This window comes from Apiospora phragmitis (genome assembly GCF_038363925.1).
Source record: "Apiospora phragmitis strain CBS 135458 chromosome Unknown utg000004l:1.0-3135199.0:1.0-3139288.0, whole genome shotgun sequence".
Classification (NCBI taxonomy): domain Eukaryota; kingdom Fungi; phylum Ascomycota; class Sordariomycetes; order Amphisphaeriales; family Apiosporaceae; genus Apiospora; species Apiospora phragmitis.
The window spans coordinates 3,086,736-3,103,854 of record NW_027117402.1 but is presented as its reverse complement, the minus strand read 5'-3'; the positions used below and the strand labels follow the sequence as shown (position 1 = coordinate 3,103,854).

At 52.4% G+C, this 17,119-nt stretch overlaps 12 protein-coding genes across 12 annotated transcripts; 7 read left to right on the top strand and 5 right to left on the bottom strand.

Moving 5' to 3' along the window:
* Nucleotides 1–930: 930 nt before the first annotated feature.
* PG994_004053 (uncharacterized protein) lies at nt 931–1,580 on the top strand (the record flags this gene model as incomplete). Its single annotated transcript, XM_066855462.1, has 4 exons — nt 931–938; nt 995–1,014; nt 1,075–1,205; nt 1,248–1,580. 4 exons carry the CDS (start codon nt 931–933, stop codon nt 1,578–1,580), a joined length of 492 nt encoding a protein of 163 aa, XP_066719740.1.
* On the bottom strand, nt 1,567–1,848 carry PG994_004052 (uncharacterized protein; the record flags this gene model as incomplete). The annotated part of the gene is made up of 1 exon (XM_066855461.1): nt 1,567–1,848. One exon carries the CDS (start codon nt 1,846–1,848, stop codon nt 1,567–1,569), a length of 282 nt encoding a protein of 93 aa, XP_066719739.1.
* A 547-nt stretch (nt 1,849–2,395) lies between these two features.
* Nucleotides 2,396–2,686, top strand: PG994_004051 (uncharacterized protein; the record flags this gene model as incomplete). Its single annotated transcript, XM_066855460.1, has 1 exon — nt 2,396–2,686. The coding sequence occupies one exon, from the start codon at nt 2,396–2,398 to the stop codon at nt 2,684–2,686; it is 291 nt and encodes a 96-aa protein (XP_066719738.1).
* Nucleotides 2,687–2,941: 255 nt separating this feature from the next.
* On the bottom strand, nt 2,942–3,160 carry PG994_004050 (uncharacterized protein; the record flags this gene model as incomplete). Its single annotated transcript, XM_066855459.1, has 1 exon — nt 2,942–3,160. One exon carries the CDS (start codon nt 3,158–3,160, stop codon nt 2,942–2,944), a length of 219 nt encoding a protein of 72 aa, XP_066719737.1.
* A 66-nt stretch (nt 3,161–3,226) lies between these two features.
* Nucleotides 3,227–3,658, bottom strand: PG994_004049 (uncharacterized protein; the record flags this gene model as incomplete). The annotated part of the gene is made up of 1 exon (XM_066855458.1): nt 3,227–3,658. The coding sequence occupies one exon, from the start codon at nt 3,656–3,658 to the stop codon at nt 3,227–3,229; it is 432 nt and encodes a 143-aa protein (XP_066719736.1).
* A 109-nt stretch (nt 3,659–3,767) lies between these two features.
* On the bottom strand, nt 3,768–4,440 carry PG994_004048 (uncharacterized protein; the record flags this gene model as incomplete). The annotated part of the gene is made up of 2 exons (XM_066855457.1): nt 3,768–3,970; nt 4,032–4,440. 2 exons carry the CDS (start codon nt 4,438–4,440, stop codon nt 3,768–3,770), a joined length of 612 nt encoding a protein of 203 aa, XP_066719735.1.
* A 1,821-nt stretch (nt 4,441–6,261) lies between these two features.
* PG994_004047 (uncharacterized protein) lies at nt 6,262–7,334 on the top strand (the record flags this gene model as incomplete). The annotated part of the gene is made up of 3 exons (XM_066855456.1): nt 6,262–6,443; nt 6,498–6,642; nt 6,714–7,334. 3 exons carry the CDS (start codon nt 6,262–6,264, stop codon nt 7,332–7,334), a joined length of 948 nt encoding a protein of 315 aa, XP_066719734.1.
* A 2,411-nt stretch (nt 7,335–9,745) lies between these two features.
* PG994_004046 (C2H2 transcription factor (Con7)) lies at nt 9,746–10,740 on the top strand (the record flags this gene model as incomplete). Its single annotated transcript, XM_066855455.1, has 2 exons — nt 9,746–10,385; nt 10,631–10,740. 2 exons carry the CDS (start codon nt 9,746–9,748, stop codon nt 10,738–10,740), a joined length of 750 nt encoding a protein of 249 aa, XP_066719733.1.
* A 2,422-nt stretch (nt 10,741–13,162) lies between these two features.
* On the top strand, nt 13,163–13,505 carry PG994_004045 (HET domain-containing protein; the record flags this gene model as incomplete). Its single annotated transcript, XM_066855454.1, has 2 exons — nt 13,163–13,231; nt 13,299–13,505. The coding sequence occupies 2 exons, from the start codon at nt 13,163–13,165 to the stop codon at nt 13,503–13,505; spliced, it is 276 nt and encodes a 91-aa protein (XP_066719732.1).
* A 1,014-nt stretch (nt 13,506–14,519) lies between these two features.
* PG994_004044 (uncharacterized protein) lies at nt 14,520–14,745 on the top strand (the record flags this gene model as incomplete). Its single annotated transcript, XM_066855453.1, has 2 exons — nt 14,520–14,658; nt 14,681–14,745. The coding sequence occupies 2 exons, from the start codon at nt 14,520–14,522 to the stop codon at nt 14,743–14,745; spliced, it is 204 nt and encodes a 67-aa protein (XP_066719731.1).
* Nucleotides 14,746–14,899: 154 nt separating this feature from the next.
* Nucleotides 14,900–15,118, top strand: PG994_004043 (uncharacterized protein; the record flags this gene model as incomplete). The annotated part of the gene is made up of 1 exon (XM_066855452.1): nt 14,900–15,118. One exon carries the CDS (start codon nt 14,900–14,902, stop codon nt 15,116–15,118), a length of 219 nt encoding a protein of 72 aa, XP_066719730.1.
* A 341-nt stretch (nt 15,119–15,459) lies between these two features.
* On the bottom strand, nt 15,460–16,815 carry PG994_004042 (uncharacterized protein; the record flags this gene model as incomplete). Its single annotated transcript, XM_066855451.1, has 2 exons — nt 15,460–16,025; nt 16,080–16,815. The coding sequence occupies 2 exons, from the start codon at nt 16,813–16,815 to the stop codon at nt 15,460–15,462; spliced, it is 1,302 nt and encodes a 433-aa protein (XP_066719729.1).
* Between the last annotated feature and the right edge of the window lie 304 nt (nt 16,816–17,119).

Genomic DNA, 17,119 nt, shown 5'->3' with positions numbered 1-17,119 from the left:
AGGAACAGCTGACAGTCACGCTGATTCTCTGACGATGATGTCCTATCTATGTTGATGGGCGTACATGTATCGTTGCGCCTGGCGAAATAGTGCCCTCATATGCCGGAAGTCCTATCCCTGGCTGAATGCGATTCCTCCAAATGCCGGATACGACTGACTTGTCTAGAACGATCTGCACTGTATCTCCTAGATCAGGCTACGCCCACGTTCCTGAATGAAGTTATTGACGTTTTCAAGAAGACGGCATCAGAAGCAGAGCCGTACATGTGAGCCCAGATGTGTTCTCACAGCAATGCAGCGACACGGCAGTCTTTGGCTCATTCTCAACCGAAGACAGTCTTAGTGACAGCAACGGAGCATCGGCCTCATCTTTGGTAATGGAGCGGAAGGTTTCGGTCGGCGAGGTGCCATATGCTATATCCCTGAGACAGAGGATGCAAGCTTGCTTGGAATGGCTACCCATCAGTGGCTTGGTTATTCACTCGACCTCATCAAAGAGAGAAAACAGAAAGTGTTCGTGATGAAATCAATCAAATCAGTCTGCGAAAGAGTCAAAAGAGAAAAAAAAAACAGCTCGTGCCCTGGATCGAACAGGGGTTGCCAGAATATTGATGGTTGGTCAGAATCTGGAGTGATAGCCACTACACTACACAAGCTTATCTCGAAATTGGATGGGAAAGGGGCAGCTTATAGATATCCATATCACTGGTGCAGCATCCCCACCCACGTCGTCGCCCACCTCACCTGTCGGCAATGCCACGATATTGTCTGCAGCGAGAAAGGCACCGGGGTTTGGACTGTCCAAGATGAAAGCATCCACACGAACGTGCAAGTGAATTCCAATGGGGAATATCGCATTAATCTGCCACGGCTGTGGTCAACGACTTCGAAGATGGTGGGGATGACGGCTAGTCCCAGAGAGTAGTGGGCATGCTTTTGTAAGTTATAATGGATGGCAGTATATCTTAATAATGCTACTTAATCTCAAAGTAAGTTTGCTTAGTCTCAAAATAGGTTTGCTCAATCTCAATATAAGTTTGCCCTATCTGAAATGAGTTTTGCTTGATCTCAAAGTGAGTCAGGGTCATGCGCTCAAGCAAAGTCTTCCCCGGACCGGCACAGACATCCTTAACGAAGTCCGAGTAGCTACGAGATTGGCCCATGATGTCCAAGATGGACCGCGTGACAGCCAAACTATACATCCGGTATGGCTCACCTCCTCCCATGGCGTGGAAGATCTCCCATAGGGGGAGGACGGCGATGATACCGTTACCTTTGGCGTCGGTAACTTCTTCAAGACTCTGTCCCAACAGGCGAACGTTCTTCCACTTATCGCGCTAGTATGGCGCAAAGCCGCCACGCGTGACGAACTTGTCAATGGCTCGAGCGAGCCTCTTGTCCTCCATGCGACCTTCTCCGCTCGGGCCTTGTGGGTCGTTCTGCTCATCCTCCGCGATGAGTTGGCGGATGCGGCGGAATATTTGCACAGACGTCTCGGAACATACAACCATTGGCCTGATGCCCGTCTCCTACCTCGCATGATTGCACTTATTCACGAGATCCCGCTCAATACTCAATAGAGGGGACCTGTGGTCCGTCGGCCTGCACAGGGGTGCTCTGCACGAGGAAGAACATGCGGGCAAGCATGAAAGCCGGCTCCAGCAGCGGCAACGAGTCCTTCAGGGCTATCCGAGGCGACTTGTGGTTGTTCCTCGTATTCCGAGCAACGTCTACCCTCTTCTTGCCGTTCGACTGTAAGATACGATCCACGTTCTTAAGACTGAGGCCCTGCACCAGTAAATGATGCTTAAACAAGCGGAAGGGACTGTGTTCGGGGTCCTCCGGCATGTGAAGTACAACGTTCAGCTCCAAGACTTTTGTTATGCTACGCGCATGGCGACCATAATGGGCTGTCTGCATAAAGGGACGCAGTTCAACTGGGGCTTCGCTTTGCGCCCCATCGTCTGAGCACTGCGGAGCATCTAACAAAGCGCCCTGGTCTGGCAGGGGGAGAGATCGCGATCAAGGGCTGTATCTGGAGGGGCCTGCATCGGGCATCTCGACGTCTTCATCAAGACCTTCGACCTTGATAAGTGGAAGCAATTGCTGGGGAGCCACATGTTGCTGAGCGGCCAAATGCTGCTGAGCGGCGAAAGGCTGCTGCTGAGGGGCCAAAGGCTGCTGAGGCAGCACGTGCTGCTAAATGGGGCCAGGTGCTGGCGGGAAATCGACCGAACCCTCTCGTCCTAGGGTATGGCTTCCATTAACTATCGTCCTCGACCTGCTGAAAATATATTAGTTGGTTACGAAACTAACATAATGAGCTGTGAAACAGAGTACTTACTTGTTGAGGCCTGTCAAAGCTGAACAGAGGAACCGGGCCATTGGCTAACAGATGCTGCAGCAGTCCCGTCTGGAACTCACGGCTCGACATAGGTATGATATGATCGGCCAGGTCTCGTCCACCGTCGACATCGTTACCATATCGCCCGACGAAGCCAGCAGCCAGAGCCATATCCAGATGACCTTTGTCGATCATGTGCTGGAAGATTTCATCGGCGGTGCGTACGTCTGTGCACTCCACCAGCCTGTCTCCAATACATTGCGGAGTCTGGCCTCTGGCGCCGGTGAGGAGGTCACCGAAGACTCTGGTGTTGGTCTCATCATGCTGGGGCCTTTGCTGTGATCCGACAGTTATCAGATGATCTGGGTACCTAGGTAGGTATTAATCCTTTTCCTCACCCCTTTCGTTTATTCCGGTCATTCCAATAGTGGCATCCACCCGCACGGAATAATTGAGCGTTGATTACGTTCGCCCGTTTCGTTTATCCCGTTTACTCCACTACTTCCATCCACTTGCACGGTATAAGCGTTGATGCACCCAGAGGGTCGATAGCAGAGCAAGAGCTACCAGCAGCAACACTTCGCGGCATAACTTCCCTTAGAACGGGCCATTTGCCGCCTTCGCTGACTGGCTGCTGAACTTCGCAAGCAAAGCTTTGCTGTGATTGCGGCAGTTCCACCAGAGCGGGGTGGCGAGGAGGGCGCAGACTCGGCCGACGGCATTGGAGACGTATTTGTCTTGTCTCAACACCGTATCGGCGGCATCGTTATTCTTGTTGTCCTCCTTCTGCAGGTTGACGTAGCCGAGTAAGAGCATAGTCCAGTAGGCAGAGCTACCCCGGAACTGCCAATTGGCCGCCTTGGCTGACTGGCTGCTAAACTTCTACTCTATGGGCCGATTGCCATTGGCGATGCACCTCTTCACGTGCTTCAGCATCTCGTATGCACGAGATGATTGGTGCTGAAAGTGTACTAAAATGGGCACTTTGAACCCAGGCTTTAGCATGCAAATGCGATCCTGAAGCTTCGCAACCAGGGAGCCGCAAGCCCCGTTGCTATGCGTCCTGGCGACACACCTTATTCCGGACACTGCGCGGCGGACAAGCAGGTTGGCCGTGAAGATGGACTTTCCCGTGCCTGGGGGGCCCTGCAGCGCCAGAACACCACACCAGACCTGCTTCATGACCTGGGTGATCTCGTCGCTGGTACCGACGCTCCCATCGGAGAACATGTCGGCGCCGGCTGGTCCGTCGGTCCAGTCTCGCTTGACCGCCCACTCGCGAGGCAGGCTGTGGCCAGTCAAGATGGTATGCATGAGGTGGCGAGCTTGTTGGCTGCATCCGGCTACACGTAGAAGGGGTCGAGTGCGTCCACCAAGTTGGGGTTGGGCTCCTTCTCAGACTTGGTATGGAGTGCAATTTCCACTAAGTGGTTATCGTCGGGGTTGTCCACCCTTCCAAACCCAGATGGTAGCGGACCGACGTGAACAGGTCCTTGGACTTGCTGGCCACATCCCCAAGTCCAAGAAAGACTATGAAGGGCGGAATGCTGGCGCGCAGTTCCTTTTCGGAGGGCATGGCCTTGTCCGCCATGGTCTTCCCTGTGTCCGAGTTCGGGCGGTAGATCTCTGGAGAAAAAGACACGTCACTAAGAAGCAGTGGGTAGTGGGTGGGTTGGAGATAACTTACGGGCCAGGAGCCAGTTGTGCCGAAACGCCTCTGCCGACCCTCGGAAGTTGACGGGGACGTCGACCGAGATGATCTTGCCGGTCCAGCAGTCCAGGTCGTTGCCCTTACTAGACTTAGGGTCGAAGAACACTTTGATGTCTCTTCCTGCCTTCAGTTCCTTCTGGGAGAGCGACGGGTGTGTAGCGTCGCTCAGCATTACGTATAACTTGTACGCGTCACAAAGCTTGAGATTAGTCTCAGTGGGTGCCTCCGATGGGCTGAGACTTGTTGAACCAGGCCCCGGTGCATCGTGGGGTTTACTCCCGACGTACAGCATGTACGCATCACACGGGTTCCAACCAGGCTTCGTGTGATCCTCGATGGGCCAAGCCTCATGATACAGGTGCCGAAAATCGGCGGCGTGATGCATGTAGGGCTTCTCCCTCTAACATATTATCCTCGCACTGCTAGTTGCAATAAAAGTTAGCGAGAAATTGCAAACGATAAAAAGGTGTGCAAATGATGCAAATCTGGTATGAGATGAAAGCTTACACCGAGCTGATCATAATGACCTCACGCGCGCGCTGATCAGAAATTGTCGCAACAAACTGTAAGGGTACGTATTGGTATGCGTCGTGGCGCTGCGCTGGAGAGTAAAGATGGAAAGTGTGAATGGAACGTGGGGTGCAAATACTTCGTGACAGAGCTCAGCCTGATACAAGGTCCTGCTCGGTTCTGTATCTCCTCGCCGCGCTGGTTGTATTCAAGTCCGCCAGACCATTCTTTCAGATTGTGTGAAAAGTGACCAAGGTTATATAAGAACTTACCAAAGTTATGTAAGAAGCGGCCAAGAGGCTCCTCAAAAGTAGAGAGTTATCGGGTATGGTCTCGCCACGATACTGCTGTTTCTCACCGAGACTGGGAACAAGAGACCCAAGGTGCTTCGGGTCGCCCACCTGGAATCGTCGGAACTGTCTTCAGGGTGCAGGGCACAGGCGCCTTCATGGAGCGCAGAGGAGTGATTAGCTTCAAATGAGGCCGCAGATTGAATTTGGCCGGTGTTGAGGTTCTTGTCACTGCCAGTAACGGGCAAAAGCTAGATACGGGAGGGGTGAGGAGGATGGGCATCTTCTTGAGGCGACTGGCGACGCCGGGCGAAGTATTCTTGAGGGGTGTGTCCTTGGAAAGTGTGTTCTGTCGGGTCTCTTCATGGCCAAGTCTCGTTGTGGGCGCTGTTGGTGGGGAAGACGCTCGAGCAGCCGCTGGCTGGGAGAGGTGCCGAGCACTGGCGTGCTAATTCGTCGACGGCGTTAGCAAGAGAAGACCAGCCCAAGTATCGCGATGTCGAAAGGACTCGAAGTAGGCAGCTTGGCGGTGGGAAGAGGAGAACGAAGCAAGGAAAGGCAAAGCTGAAAAGCAGTAATGTACATTGGGATCTGGTGTGATCGACACGTAATTCGGCTACGTTGCAAGGAGAGGAACAGAGGATGCTGGGTCTGGCGGGCTCTCTGGCTTGTCAGGAATACTAGAAAGATGTGAAATTGAAAGGGTGAAGCACGCAGAACAAGTTGAAGCAATGCTGGGATGAGGGACAAGCGGAGAGAGCTAATCTTGCAAAGCAATATTGAAGTCTTAGACGCTGTCCTGCGCATCTTGTGAAAGTAAAGGGAATGAGCTTTTACTTACCGAAAAGCAGAGCCTTCATAATCGTATTGCTTAATGAGGTGTGTTACACAGTTCGAAAAGCCGACCACGCAGAGGAAACGTTGGAGGGTTTGGAAGTGAAGGTGTATGGTTAGGTTAGTGTGGTGATGATTTCAAATAAGATGTGGTGGTGTTGGGCCTGCGAAAGAGAGCTTCCGCTAGTGGCCCTCAGGCGGTACCTAAACTCACCTTACCCAGCAATTGAGATCAATCCAGGCCAGGCTGCACTCCGATTGGGCAGTGAAACACGCCCCGAAAATGTCAGCTTTCAGCAGTCAGTCAGTCAGTAAAGTAAGTTAGTTGGTGGGGCACTAAAGAGATCCCCCACCAACAAGCGCCAACCGCTGCCCTGCCTCGACCTTCTATCAAACTGATCATTTGTTACATGTAGTCCTGCCTCGGCACACTTCCATCTCACCTTCTACCATCTCCAGCTTCCATCACCATCATACCTCCACTGCGCAACTTCCACCACACTCATCGTCACGTATTGCCACGCCATCTCCCACCCATCACGTCCGATCTCCCAATCAGCCGACCTTTCGCCATGGCCTTCATTCGATCGTCTGCCGCCGACAAGGACGATGACTGGCAAGTTCTGGATCGGGCTGGTTCTGCTGCTACTACTACTACAACAGCATGCAAGCCTTCCAAGCCGATCACTAGCCGAGCCAAGCGGACTTCGTCCAAGAAGCAGCAGAAGCACCTGAGCCGACTCCAGATCGTCTAGTACTCGATCTGCCACTGGTTCCTCGTCTTGAGCAACCTACTTCTCCATCTCAGCATCGAAGCCGTCTTCTACACCCTGGTCGCCTGCCACAAGCCCTTCCTCTGTCTTCGAGCCGCCACTCGCAAGGTCCTGGCCTGCAGCGATGCTGCTGTCGCCCAGGCCAAGGCTTTAGGTTCGCATCTGCGAAGTGTTTACATGGTGAGTGATTGCTTTCCCCCATTATCTCTGTTAGCTCGATTTGGTCTAACTTGCTTCGTCATGCATTACAGTCTCTCCAATCTTGGTTCTGCTCGCTTTGCGCCCATGCCTATGGCCTTCTTTCACCGACCGTTTTCTTCCGTATATTTACCTTCGCCCTCTTCGCTGCGGGTTTCGCCATAGGCGCTGTCGGCACCCATGCGCTGAACAACGGCGTCCTCAATGTCCCGCAGCCCCCTGCTTGTGCTGGCCCCTACAAGCAGCTTTCGGTCGGCATTTCGGCCTACTACAACGTCTGGGGCCTGGACGAGTCCCACGACAATAGAGCCACTCCCACGCAGTCTGTCCACTACCTGCACCGGGCTGCAGCCGACCTCGCCGCCAGAATCAACACTACCACCTCCCCTGCCGAAACGACCATTCAGTTGCCCTTTACCTTGTGCCTGGATTTTCCGGACCAAATCCTCAGCAGTTCCCCAATCAGCTTCCATGTCCACATCAAATGCCAGGCCGGACCGCTCACGCTCAGTCGCCGCGACCATCATTACCTACGAAGTGGTTTCAGCTGGCAGAACCTGATCTGGCGACCACCTGTGCTCGACCCTCGCGCCGACAGCCGTCGGCCACCTATGGCCAAGCCCGTGCCTCAGCGTGACGGCGGTGGTCCTCACTTGTTGATGCTCGGATATTGAGCTGGAACTGTCTCGCCTCTTGGGCTCTCGGCAGAAGTACTCGGTAGTTGGTATCAGCTTTAACATTCTGGAAGCTACTGCGAAGGGATATGCGTACATGCAGAGTGGTCTATCAAGGGATTACTCATGACATATCGTTAGGAAGTCGATGGACTAATGGACAGATCACATGGATGACGGAGTTATTGGAATTTGCTTTTGCCCAAGTACCTACTGAGGTAGCCATGCGATGTTTTGCCCTGGGAGCACATCCACCCCCAGATGATTTGGTAGAGTTTTTTGATGGACAAGTCAGAAAGTAGATGCACCAGTTTCAATTGGACTTGACCCTTGACCCTTGCCAATGAATGGGCTGCCTTTACGGTGTTACATCATCACCCCTATTGGAGCGCCAGTACTTATGAGAGTATCTGGTTATGTGCTCTCACCGCTTCTTCCACACCCACATCTCTGTGGCACTTCTCGTGTAAGGTGTCGGCAGGCTTCGCTGATTTTAATAGAGCCTCAGTCTACCCTCGAACACGCGGCCGAACCTTCAAGTACATCAAGAAAATTGCTCGCCCTTGAAGAACTAGTATGTGCTAACTTCGATGGAACCGAATATAGCACGTGTCGTTGTGCTTCCTTTTCTTCGAAACTTAAAGTTTACTAGAAGGGAGGATGTACTTGAGGAACTCGAGAAGATACCTATTGTTTGTGCTTCACAGCTGTCGCACATTTGCTATGACTGTACTCGGTGGCGTGGGCAAAACCCAGCTTGCCCTCCACTTCGCGTACTGGGTTGAGGATAACGTGCCAGAAGTCTCCCTTTTGGGGTCCCGGCATACGTGAAGAAAATTTGGAAGAGGCCTATCTCGAGATCGCCAGGAGCATGAGGATCGTGATCAAGCCCGAGGACAAGGACCCCAGGTCAACAGTGCGCAACTATTTAAGCTCGGAACCTGCAGGAAAGTGGGTTTTGATTGTCGATAATGCAGATGATGCAGAGATGGTACTCAAATCGCCTCGAAGACTTCGCGACCACCTGCCAAAGCGCGATTCCGGCTTGTTGAACATGACTCCGTGGTCAACCAGCGTTGCTGTGGCTGTGGCTGAAGGGAGCGAGATTTACTTGCAAGGCATAAGTATACAAGACGCAACAAATCTGCTTAGGGCTTCCCTAAGCTTCAAGCATCTCCTGCATGACGCCCGGATGACGGCAATAATCTTAGGTGAACTAACTTGTTTATACAACATGCACATATTGGTGCATATAGCAAAGCAGGGACGTACGGTCGTGGCCGGCACCGTCGCAACAAACCGGCTCGAGGAAGTCTTTCCAGATTGGCGAACCAAAGATCGTCAACCCATTTCACACACGCAATTGCCGTGTCACCCATAACGCTCAAATGTGGTTGATTTGTACGTATACCCATACCACTCCCGCTAGCAATATAGAACTTCGTTCCGAACACACTATATCAAAACAGGAATCACGTGCCCACCCGGACATACAAATACCTTTTCTCCGTGAGCTTGCTCTGGACTCACCTTCTCTTCCCTCAATCTACGAAGTCTCCTTTCAAGACGCACTGGTCGCTGAATTTTGCGGCGTTGTCCCTTTTGGCCAGAATGGGCAAGAGTTCGTGCTTGGCGACGTTGTAATAAGCCACGGACATTTTTCAGTACGATCTCGGACGGCGATTACCTGAGCATTTTGTGAGTAAAGACACACTTCTGGATTCGCTAGGTCGATCAAACCGCCAGACTCTTAGCCCCCTGGCGAAGCTCAAAGGTTTTCGTGGCCGAAAAAAGGTCCAAGTCAGATACCAACAACACCCGTCATGCCCGACTTCATAGGCCTAGGAGAGACATCGAAGCTCACACATGAGCCTGTTCGCAGGCACTCGACTTGTCTTTTCTTTCTTGCCCCTTTTCGATTCAATCGACACCCGCCCTGAAGCTTGGCTCAGTATGCGAAAGTTGATCCGCCAACCTGGAGCACCATAAACCCAAAACTAGCGGAGACCCTTAAGTTTCGGAATCTTACGGCCATGTGGATGTTTTACTCTCACCTGCGATCGGATTACATCTCAGAACCGCCTTATAACATTAGCTGAAGAGTCATTTTCATCTACATAAGGACTTACTCATTACTTTTTAAGCTGGATAAGGTTGGATCTTTTTCTTCTTTCCTATTCCCCTAAGTCCGCCCCTACGATCAAGTTCAGCCAGTCATCGGGACGAAGACTTCATGTTCATTTCGATCCTAACTCTGGTCTTGTTGTCGCTGGTTGTAAATGGCTTAAATGGGTCTCATGTTCTCGTAGGCACATGCACACAGGTATGTCTGTCTTCCCACCAGTCGTTCTGATGAATGGTGCCAACCACCTCGAAAGAAATGATATACTAACGCTATTGAGTAGAGAGTAATGTCACCGCAGCGGACGTCGGGAAACTCGCCGTCGACATGGCAATCTGTGCCAGGCGGAAGTGAACATCCTCAACAACGCCAGCAGCAACATCCTCAACCACACTACCAGCAACATCCTCAACAACGAGAGGTCAACAACAACAACCGGACAGAAGAGGGCGCCTATATTGCTCCCATAGAGCACATGAGCCGATGGACTCCGCAGTACTACTCTTACTATAACGGGCAGCCGCCGATGATGACGCCATCCGGGCCGCCTGGGGCTGGCGGTGTGATTTATCCTGGGTATGATTACCCAGCGAGACCTCCGTTGCGTTATACTAGACCCCCGCCTTCCGGCTATCAGAATGGAGGGAGGAACGACTTTCCAGATCAACATATGGCGCCACCATTGCCAGCCGTCCTGGGTTACAATGCTAATCCAGAGACTTCAGGGGTGCATAATCAGTTATTTCCTCTGTCATTTATGCCAGGTTTCGCGGAAGTGCAAGACTCCAAACGGCGTCGAAGACGGCCCGAGGAGATTGAGCGTATCTACAAATGCGGGTGGGACGGCTGCACAAAGGGGTACGGCACGCTGAACCATTTGAACGCTCATGTCACTATGCAAGGGCACGGAGAGAAACGAAAGCCCGAGGGTGCGTCTCTTTCCCCTATTTTCTTTGGTCAACTTAATCCATCTCATGAAGGAGTTGTAATGTATGAACCTGCCACACGATGGGCCCGGGCCGAGCTTTATAAGCATCGAAGCCGAATAAAGTGCCCACGTGGCAAATGCATTTACACACTGAGCATGTATTGTAGTTATTTCAAGCGTCCAGAAACAACAATGGCAACTTTTGCATCCGTCAGCGCTAAGATTACACGAGACTAACGTATACAGAATTCAAGGAGCTACGGAGACAGTGGAAGGAACGCAAGAGAGAGGCGGAACGACAAGGGAGGCAGAGATCGACTGATTTCGACAAGGCGGAGCGCTCTCGCGGGGGGTGACATCCTTGCAGCTTGATTTCACCCTTAACGAGATTAACACCATTCTAGAGACAAACACATGAATACAAGAGTAATGACGGCTATCGATTTGTCTTTGACCCAATATCTTAACTAGAGAAGTGCCCTCGATTGAACAACCCTCCACTGAATCCCGGCAGCGGTCGAAGATCGATGATAACCGACTTCTTCACCTGCCTCAAGATGGCGCTGTTCAGACCAATGGGATGGACAGCAAGCTTGACCGGCGGCCCTACTAGATGGACGATTTGTGCTATGAGGCGTCGTAAGTCATTGCCTCCCTGCCTCCATTCTCCGTCAGTGGCAGCCGAGCAGAGCTCATTGCATTGGTTGTATAACTAACTAATATGATTTCAGCCTGAAGGATATTAAGGACGACCTGTTTGCAGTCCGCCTACACACCTGAGTTGGCCCAGCCCTCGGTCGATAGTACCACCCTGAACGTCCGTCCGAGATATTGCCGCCGCCGCCGTTCTCGTCGGCAAATACTCTGCCCTGGTAGACTCCCGACGGTAAGCTCAATGTTTTGTGAGTTGGTATTTTGCACCACCCTGGTAGTCAGCCCACGAGGCCTTCTGATCCGCGCGAAGTCTGCATGAAGTCGCGGTTCTGGCGGTAGAAGTTGGCGGCCCTGACGCCGATACTTGGGATCACCGCCTTCGGTGTCGATGAACTCAAGTTTTCCGCTTTTCTCTCAGTCTACAACTGGACCAAAGGTGATTTAAACTCGGGGTCATTCATTGGTCAGTGACTGAAGTGGATGGCTGTACTCCCACTGATTCTAAGAGCAAGAGTTTTCGCTTATATGTACGTGGTTGGACCAGGCCCATTTGCACGTATCAGCATATAGTAATCAGACCAAAAGGCATCGGAGGGTATATTGAAGGCGGCCACCGGAATATCCCTACCCTGACTTCCTAGGGGAAGCCGAATAAGTGGAAATAAAACCTTCCATTCAAGATAGAGAGCCTCAACCAGAACCTAGCCAGCCTTTACATCCTTAATCGTGGGCGCAGGCTTGGCCCTGCTTGCGAAAGCCTTGCCGTACTCTGATTTTCGGCCAGGCAGATGGTGACATTCTGACGATGGTCGTAAATGTTATCCTTCTATTCACTTGGCGAAGCAAAAAGCATCAGACGATGGCCTTCTTGTAGGACAAAGCAAGTGCAGCAATTTGTATAAGAAAGCAAGGCAATAAGGCAGAGCTATCTATTCAGGAGGATCACGATTTTCATGGGGGAGATATTTACAGTAGGAAGGGGTTGCTATCATTTATCTAATATGTACTTGCGTGCATAAAGGCGCGGGAAAAGGGGAGTATCCGCTCGATCCCGCTCTAGTACCGCACCGTTGGTTCACCCTCTCATAAAATATATGCATCTCTACTGATTATAGTACTTCAGGTACGAAAGAGGCCGTTGTGGCATCTCGTCCTCTTCCGTGCTGCCGTCGAAATAGAAATAACGTTCCGAGAGGATAAGCATACAGTCGAGCGCATATCACCGGCGTCAAGGGCCGAGCGCGAGCAATGCCACACTCACCAAAAGAACACCGTTTCAGCCAGCTTTCCGTCGTTCGGAAACATCAATTAAATTCACCCAGATCCAGAACATTGATTGGCCAGCTGAATAGCATCGAATTGTAACGAATTTAACCAGCTATGACGTCAAGTGACACATACGGCTGATTAATGTCCATACGGGGTTGCTGGAAGAGTTTATCAGCGACGAGACCCTGGAATATGCCACCCTTTCACACACCTGGGGGCCGGAGGAGGTAACCTTTGAGGATTGGAAAAGTGTGGAAAGCTGTAGTGGGAAGCGCGGGTTCCAGAAGATCTGGAATGCTTGTCAACAGACCAAGCGGGACGGACTGGATTACTTGTGGTGTGATACAAACTGTATCGACAAGGCGAGTTCGGCCGAGTTGACAGAAGCGATCAACTCCATGTTCGCTTGGTACAGAGACTCCAAGATCTGCTATGCATATCTTGAGGATGTTCTCACCGATACAAGCGAAATGCCATCGAGCCGGTGGTTTACCCGTGGTTGGACGTTGCAGGAGCTTCTCGCTCCGCGCTCTATCCTGTTCTTCACGGCCTACTGGCTTCCTCTGGGCAACATGACGTGCCCGTTCTATAGGAATAGGCCCGCCTCGAAGCTTTTAGGCATCGAACTGGCGCATGACATCTCGCTAATCACAGGTATACAGGAAGGATACCTCCGTGGACGACCCATCTCCAACGCCAGTGTAGCCCAGCGCATGTCTTGGCTATCAAAAAGGACGACTACCCGACCCGAAGATATAGCATACTGCGTGCTCGGAATATTCGATATCAACATGCCCTTGCTCTATGGCGAAGGCAAAAAAGGCCTTTGGGAGGCTTCAGCAAGAGATCATCAAGATGTCGAATGATCACACTATCTTTTGCTGGAAATGGATCCAGGGCATTGTGCCTCAAGAGTGGACGAGCGTAAGTCTTTGTAGCCCTTACAACTGAAGCTAATGACCGGTAGCCATTAAATTTGAATGACCTTCAGCTACTGGCACCCTCACAAGACGCCTTCCGAAAATCCGGCAACATATCGCAGACAGAACCGCAACTACAACCGGGACTATTGCCAGATCTCTTTGACGACAGTACAGAGTCCACATACTCCATGACCAATGGCGGGCTTTCCATCGAACTACCGTCTGTGTTTACGAGCTCCTACCAGCTTTGTTGTCTTGAAGGCAAAGAGCCCTGATATTGGGAGAGCTCTAGCCATCCCTATCAGGCAATTGCCAGAACGCAGAGTATTTGGGCGTTGTGCGTTTCCGCCATTTCCCATAAACATTCATTTTCTTGATCTTGAGAGACGGCCAAAGCAGCATTTCTATGTGAGCTACACAGCGCAACCATCTATCAACGATTGACCTCTTGACAGAGACCAGCCATGCAGTGCTACTGAGCAGCGACGAGATGTCATTGTTCTCGCATTCACCCCACGACAATCTTAGGTGGCATTGTGATTGGGACCATGACCAAAGTCTTGTACTGCTGAAGCGGGATGCAGACCTTGACTGTTTCATATGGTGTTATAGAGTTGGACATCCGAGTGAGCAGTCATACGCACCCAGAGCGTGTGCTACTTCTCTTCATGGCAAGACAAACGGCAGACAGATGCAAATCAGAGTTTCACTGCAAGAAACTCAATCGAGGTTCAAATCCCAAAGCCTGTGTTGAGGCCTGGGCTGAGGATGATGGAGGAATGTCTATAAAGCAGGCAATTCGAGGCTTTGGGACAGAAGAATGGTCGGAGAGGCACTGTACGCTCGTGATACTGCGGACCGCCCAGAACACGAGGGACAAAAGTACAGACGAGCTTCCTGTAGTCCGGTTGTCGATGGCAAAAGATAACCAGTTCCGATACATGGGCACTACGATTGAAGTAGCCCCAATCTATCGAACATTAATTTAGCTTAATTTTTCCTTGAAGTTGGACGGACCGAGGGTTTGGGAGAAAATAATTCATATAGCATTGATTGTGTTACTTGCCAGCCTATCTATTACCATCGGACAATTTTGAAAACAGGTTTTATCTGCCACATTTGTTACTGAAATATATAATAGTGCCGCGCTGGGCATCAGGCCATCCAGGGTCAGGCTGCTGAGGGTGTGGTTGGCATCCTCCGCGTTACTGTTGTCATCACCCCCCTTCTCCCGCCTCGGAGTCTCGTAGGTTTCACGGAGGACCATCAGGCCGATGCTGTCAAGGCCGATGCCGCCCAGCGTGGTCAAGAACCATTGCAGGTTCCTTCACTGCCGGCGACTCATGGCGGCGCGCTGGAGCGACCAGAGCCGTGTCAGGTCGTGGACGAGGTGGGGCATTCTGGTGAACAAGGAGCCCGTCGCTAGTGGTAGGCGGGAATGCTTTGACAGAGCGCGGCGATGGCGACGGTGACGGCGGTGATGACGACGAGGAGATGACAGGGTTCACCACCTGAGGAGTATAGTATCCTGCAGGGGACTAAGCTCGCCCATGCCGCGAATAAGCATGAGGTCGACGACGAGGTGGTCGCGGCCACCGGGGCCATTGCAGAAGCAAGCGGGGGTGCGTCGTAGAACATCTGCCAGACAACGCGGGCATGGGTTTCCACTATGTACGCGCCCATATTGGTGGCTCGGCCTCCTACGTGTGCAACTTCGGCAGCAAGACCAACTGCCGCGGGGCCGAGTTCGAAAAAAGCCATGCGTCTGGTGGATGAGCACTGCAAGCACCAGACCATGGTCGGCTGGGTCAAATTGGACGACTGGGCCAAGTCCTACGGCCGCGAGGTGACGGGCGAACGGATTTGCAAGACCATCAGTAGCGGCTGAGTGTCCCAGGGCCTTCTTGATGTGGCGTGGTGGTAGTATGTATGGATGGAGCGAGAGCTACGCGTGTATGAAGAAGGGAAAGGGGGAGGAATGAGCCCCCCTTATTGTCAAGACATTCACTATGAACTGGATTTACCGCTTGCTTCCGTTAGAATTGTACTGGTACATGCATTCAATTACATACGTTGGTGTTTGCTCACTGGATATCTACATGAGGCATTTACTAGAATGGGCAGTTTGCTAAAGGCAGCACGGCGACAGCATGGCATGGCGTGGGAAGGCATCATCGTCACAAATCATGAAATCGACAATCAACACTGGAACTAATACAGGTTTGATCTTCATCCATCTCCATTGAACGAAAACTGCGCTGTGAAGGGCCTACTTTTGAGAAAGTTCATGGTGTCCTCCCGTATCCGCTCGTCCCGCTCGCTGACCACGTCGGCCACTGACTCCGCGACAGCCTCGGCAATGGCGTCATGGAGAAGACCACGGCCCTCGTCTTCATGGAAGTACTCCTCCACGAGCTCTGGTAGGTCCCCAACCTTGTCATTCACCGCCTCGTCCACCATGTCCTTCACGTAGTCGTGCGTCTTGTCTTCGCTGGCCACAATCCGGGAATCCAGCTCGTCCCAGAGCGGCTCCAGCAAAGGCTCCATGTAGGCCTGGACGTCATCCGCCAGGTCCCTCGACTCGAGTGCCTCCAGTCGCCCTTCAATGCTTTCCACTCGGGCCAGAATCTTGGACACCATCATGTTTTGCATATCTAGTGAGCGCTGGATCCCCTCCAGAACCGTCTCTTGTGGACGTTCGGGCCTGGGAACGGGTTGCTGGGTATCTGGGATAGACTCGACATCGGAACTGCTCGGCGCGCGACGTCGCTTTCGTGAGGGTGACGCGTCGCGTTCTAGTGGGACAGTCAGTATTTTTATGTGGTCAATAGTAGAACAAGGCTACTCACTAGGGGATAGGGCGAGTAGCGGTTCGACCCTGGAAATGCTGCTTGTGCTTTGTTCTGTGTAGGCTGGAGGCGCATCTGCGGCTTCTTGAACACCGTTGACAACCAAACCGCCCCGACCGCCATAAAGACTGGCCAGGTCGTCGCGTGGCGACGCCAGTCGAGGAATCTTCTCGCAGAAATGTAGAAGGCGGCCCCGGGGTAGCGCTGTCGCGGAGAAGTAGATGACAAAGCGCGTTGTGTTCCTCGCGAATTCGTTCCATCCAGACCAAATCTCCTGTGAACTGCGCCGTAGACTCTGGAAGGGGTGTTCGGCAGGCGCGATAAGCGTGGGTGGGCTGTCGAGCTCGAGGTGAAGGGAGTTGACACGGCAACGTAATTGTTCGCACGCGTCGCGGCCATGGGCTTGTTCTTCCTCGGGACGGTCTCCATCGTCGTCGCAAGTCATCGTCCGTATCTGGTTGGGCTTGACCGTCAAAAAGAGGCGGGAAGTGGCCGAGGATCTCTTCATCTTGATGTTGGCATGTAGCTTGAGGCAAGCAGAGCCTTTTGCGACGTCGTAATCGATGGAAAATCCCAGCGGGGCTGCCACGGGAACCGCCAACCGCTTGTTCGCGCCATTCGTGTCACGCCATCTCACAATTGCGGGCGTGCTCTGAATCTTGAAGTCGAGGTCGGGAATCACTGCGGGCTCGGGGGAAGGAGTATCAGAGACCTCGGAGGCAGTGGACAGGTCCATAGCAGGTTCCTACAACATTGGATAGCAGGTTAGTAGTACAACTCGCAAGTGGCAGAACACACGGGTTCCATGCTTCGCGTCCAGTCCGGAATCAATCGCTGGATCGTACCAGATTGATCGCTTGGGGGGGCGACGACGACGAGAGAAAGAGAAGAAAGAGAGAAAGTAGCGGCCATGTTGCATCCCCCTCCCTAGCCAAGCCATCACGGACGCGCCATTGTCAGTAGATAGTTCCCGCTACCCGGCACCTCGTCGTTCGCCAGCCGCTTTCGCGTGCCAACGAAGTCGACCGCTTTCGCGTGCC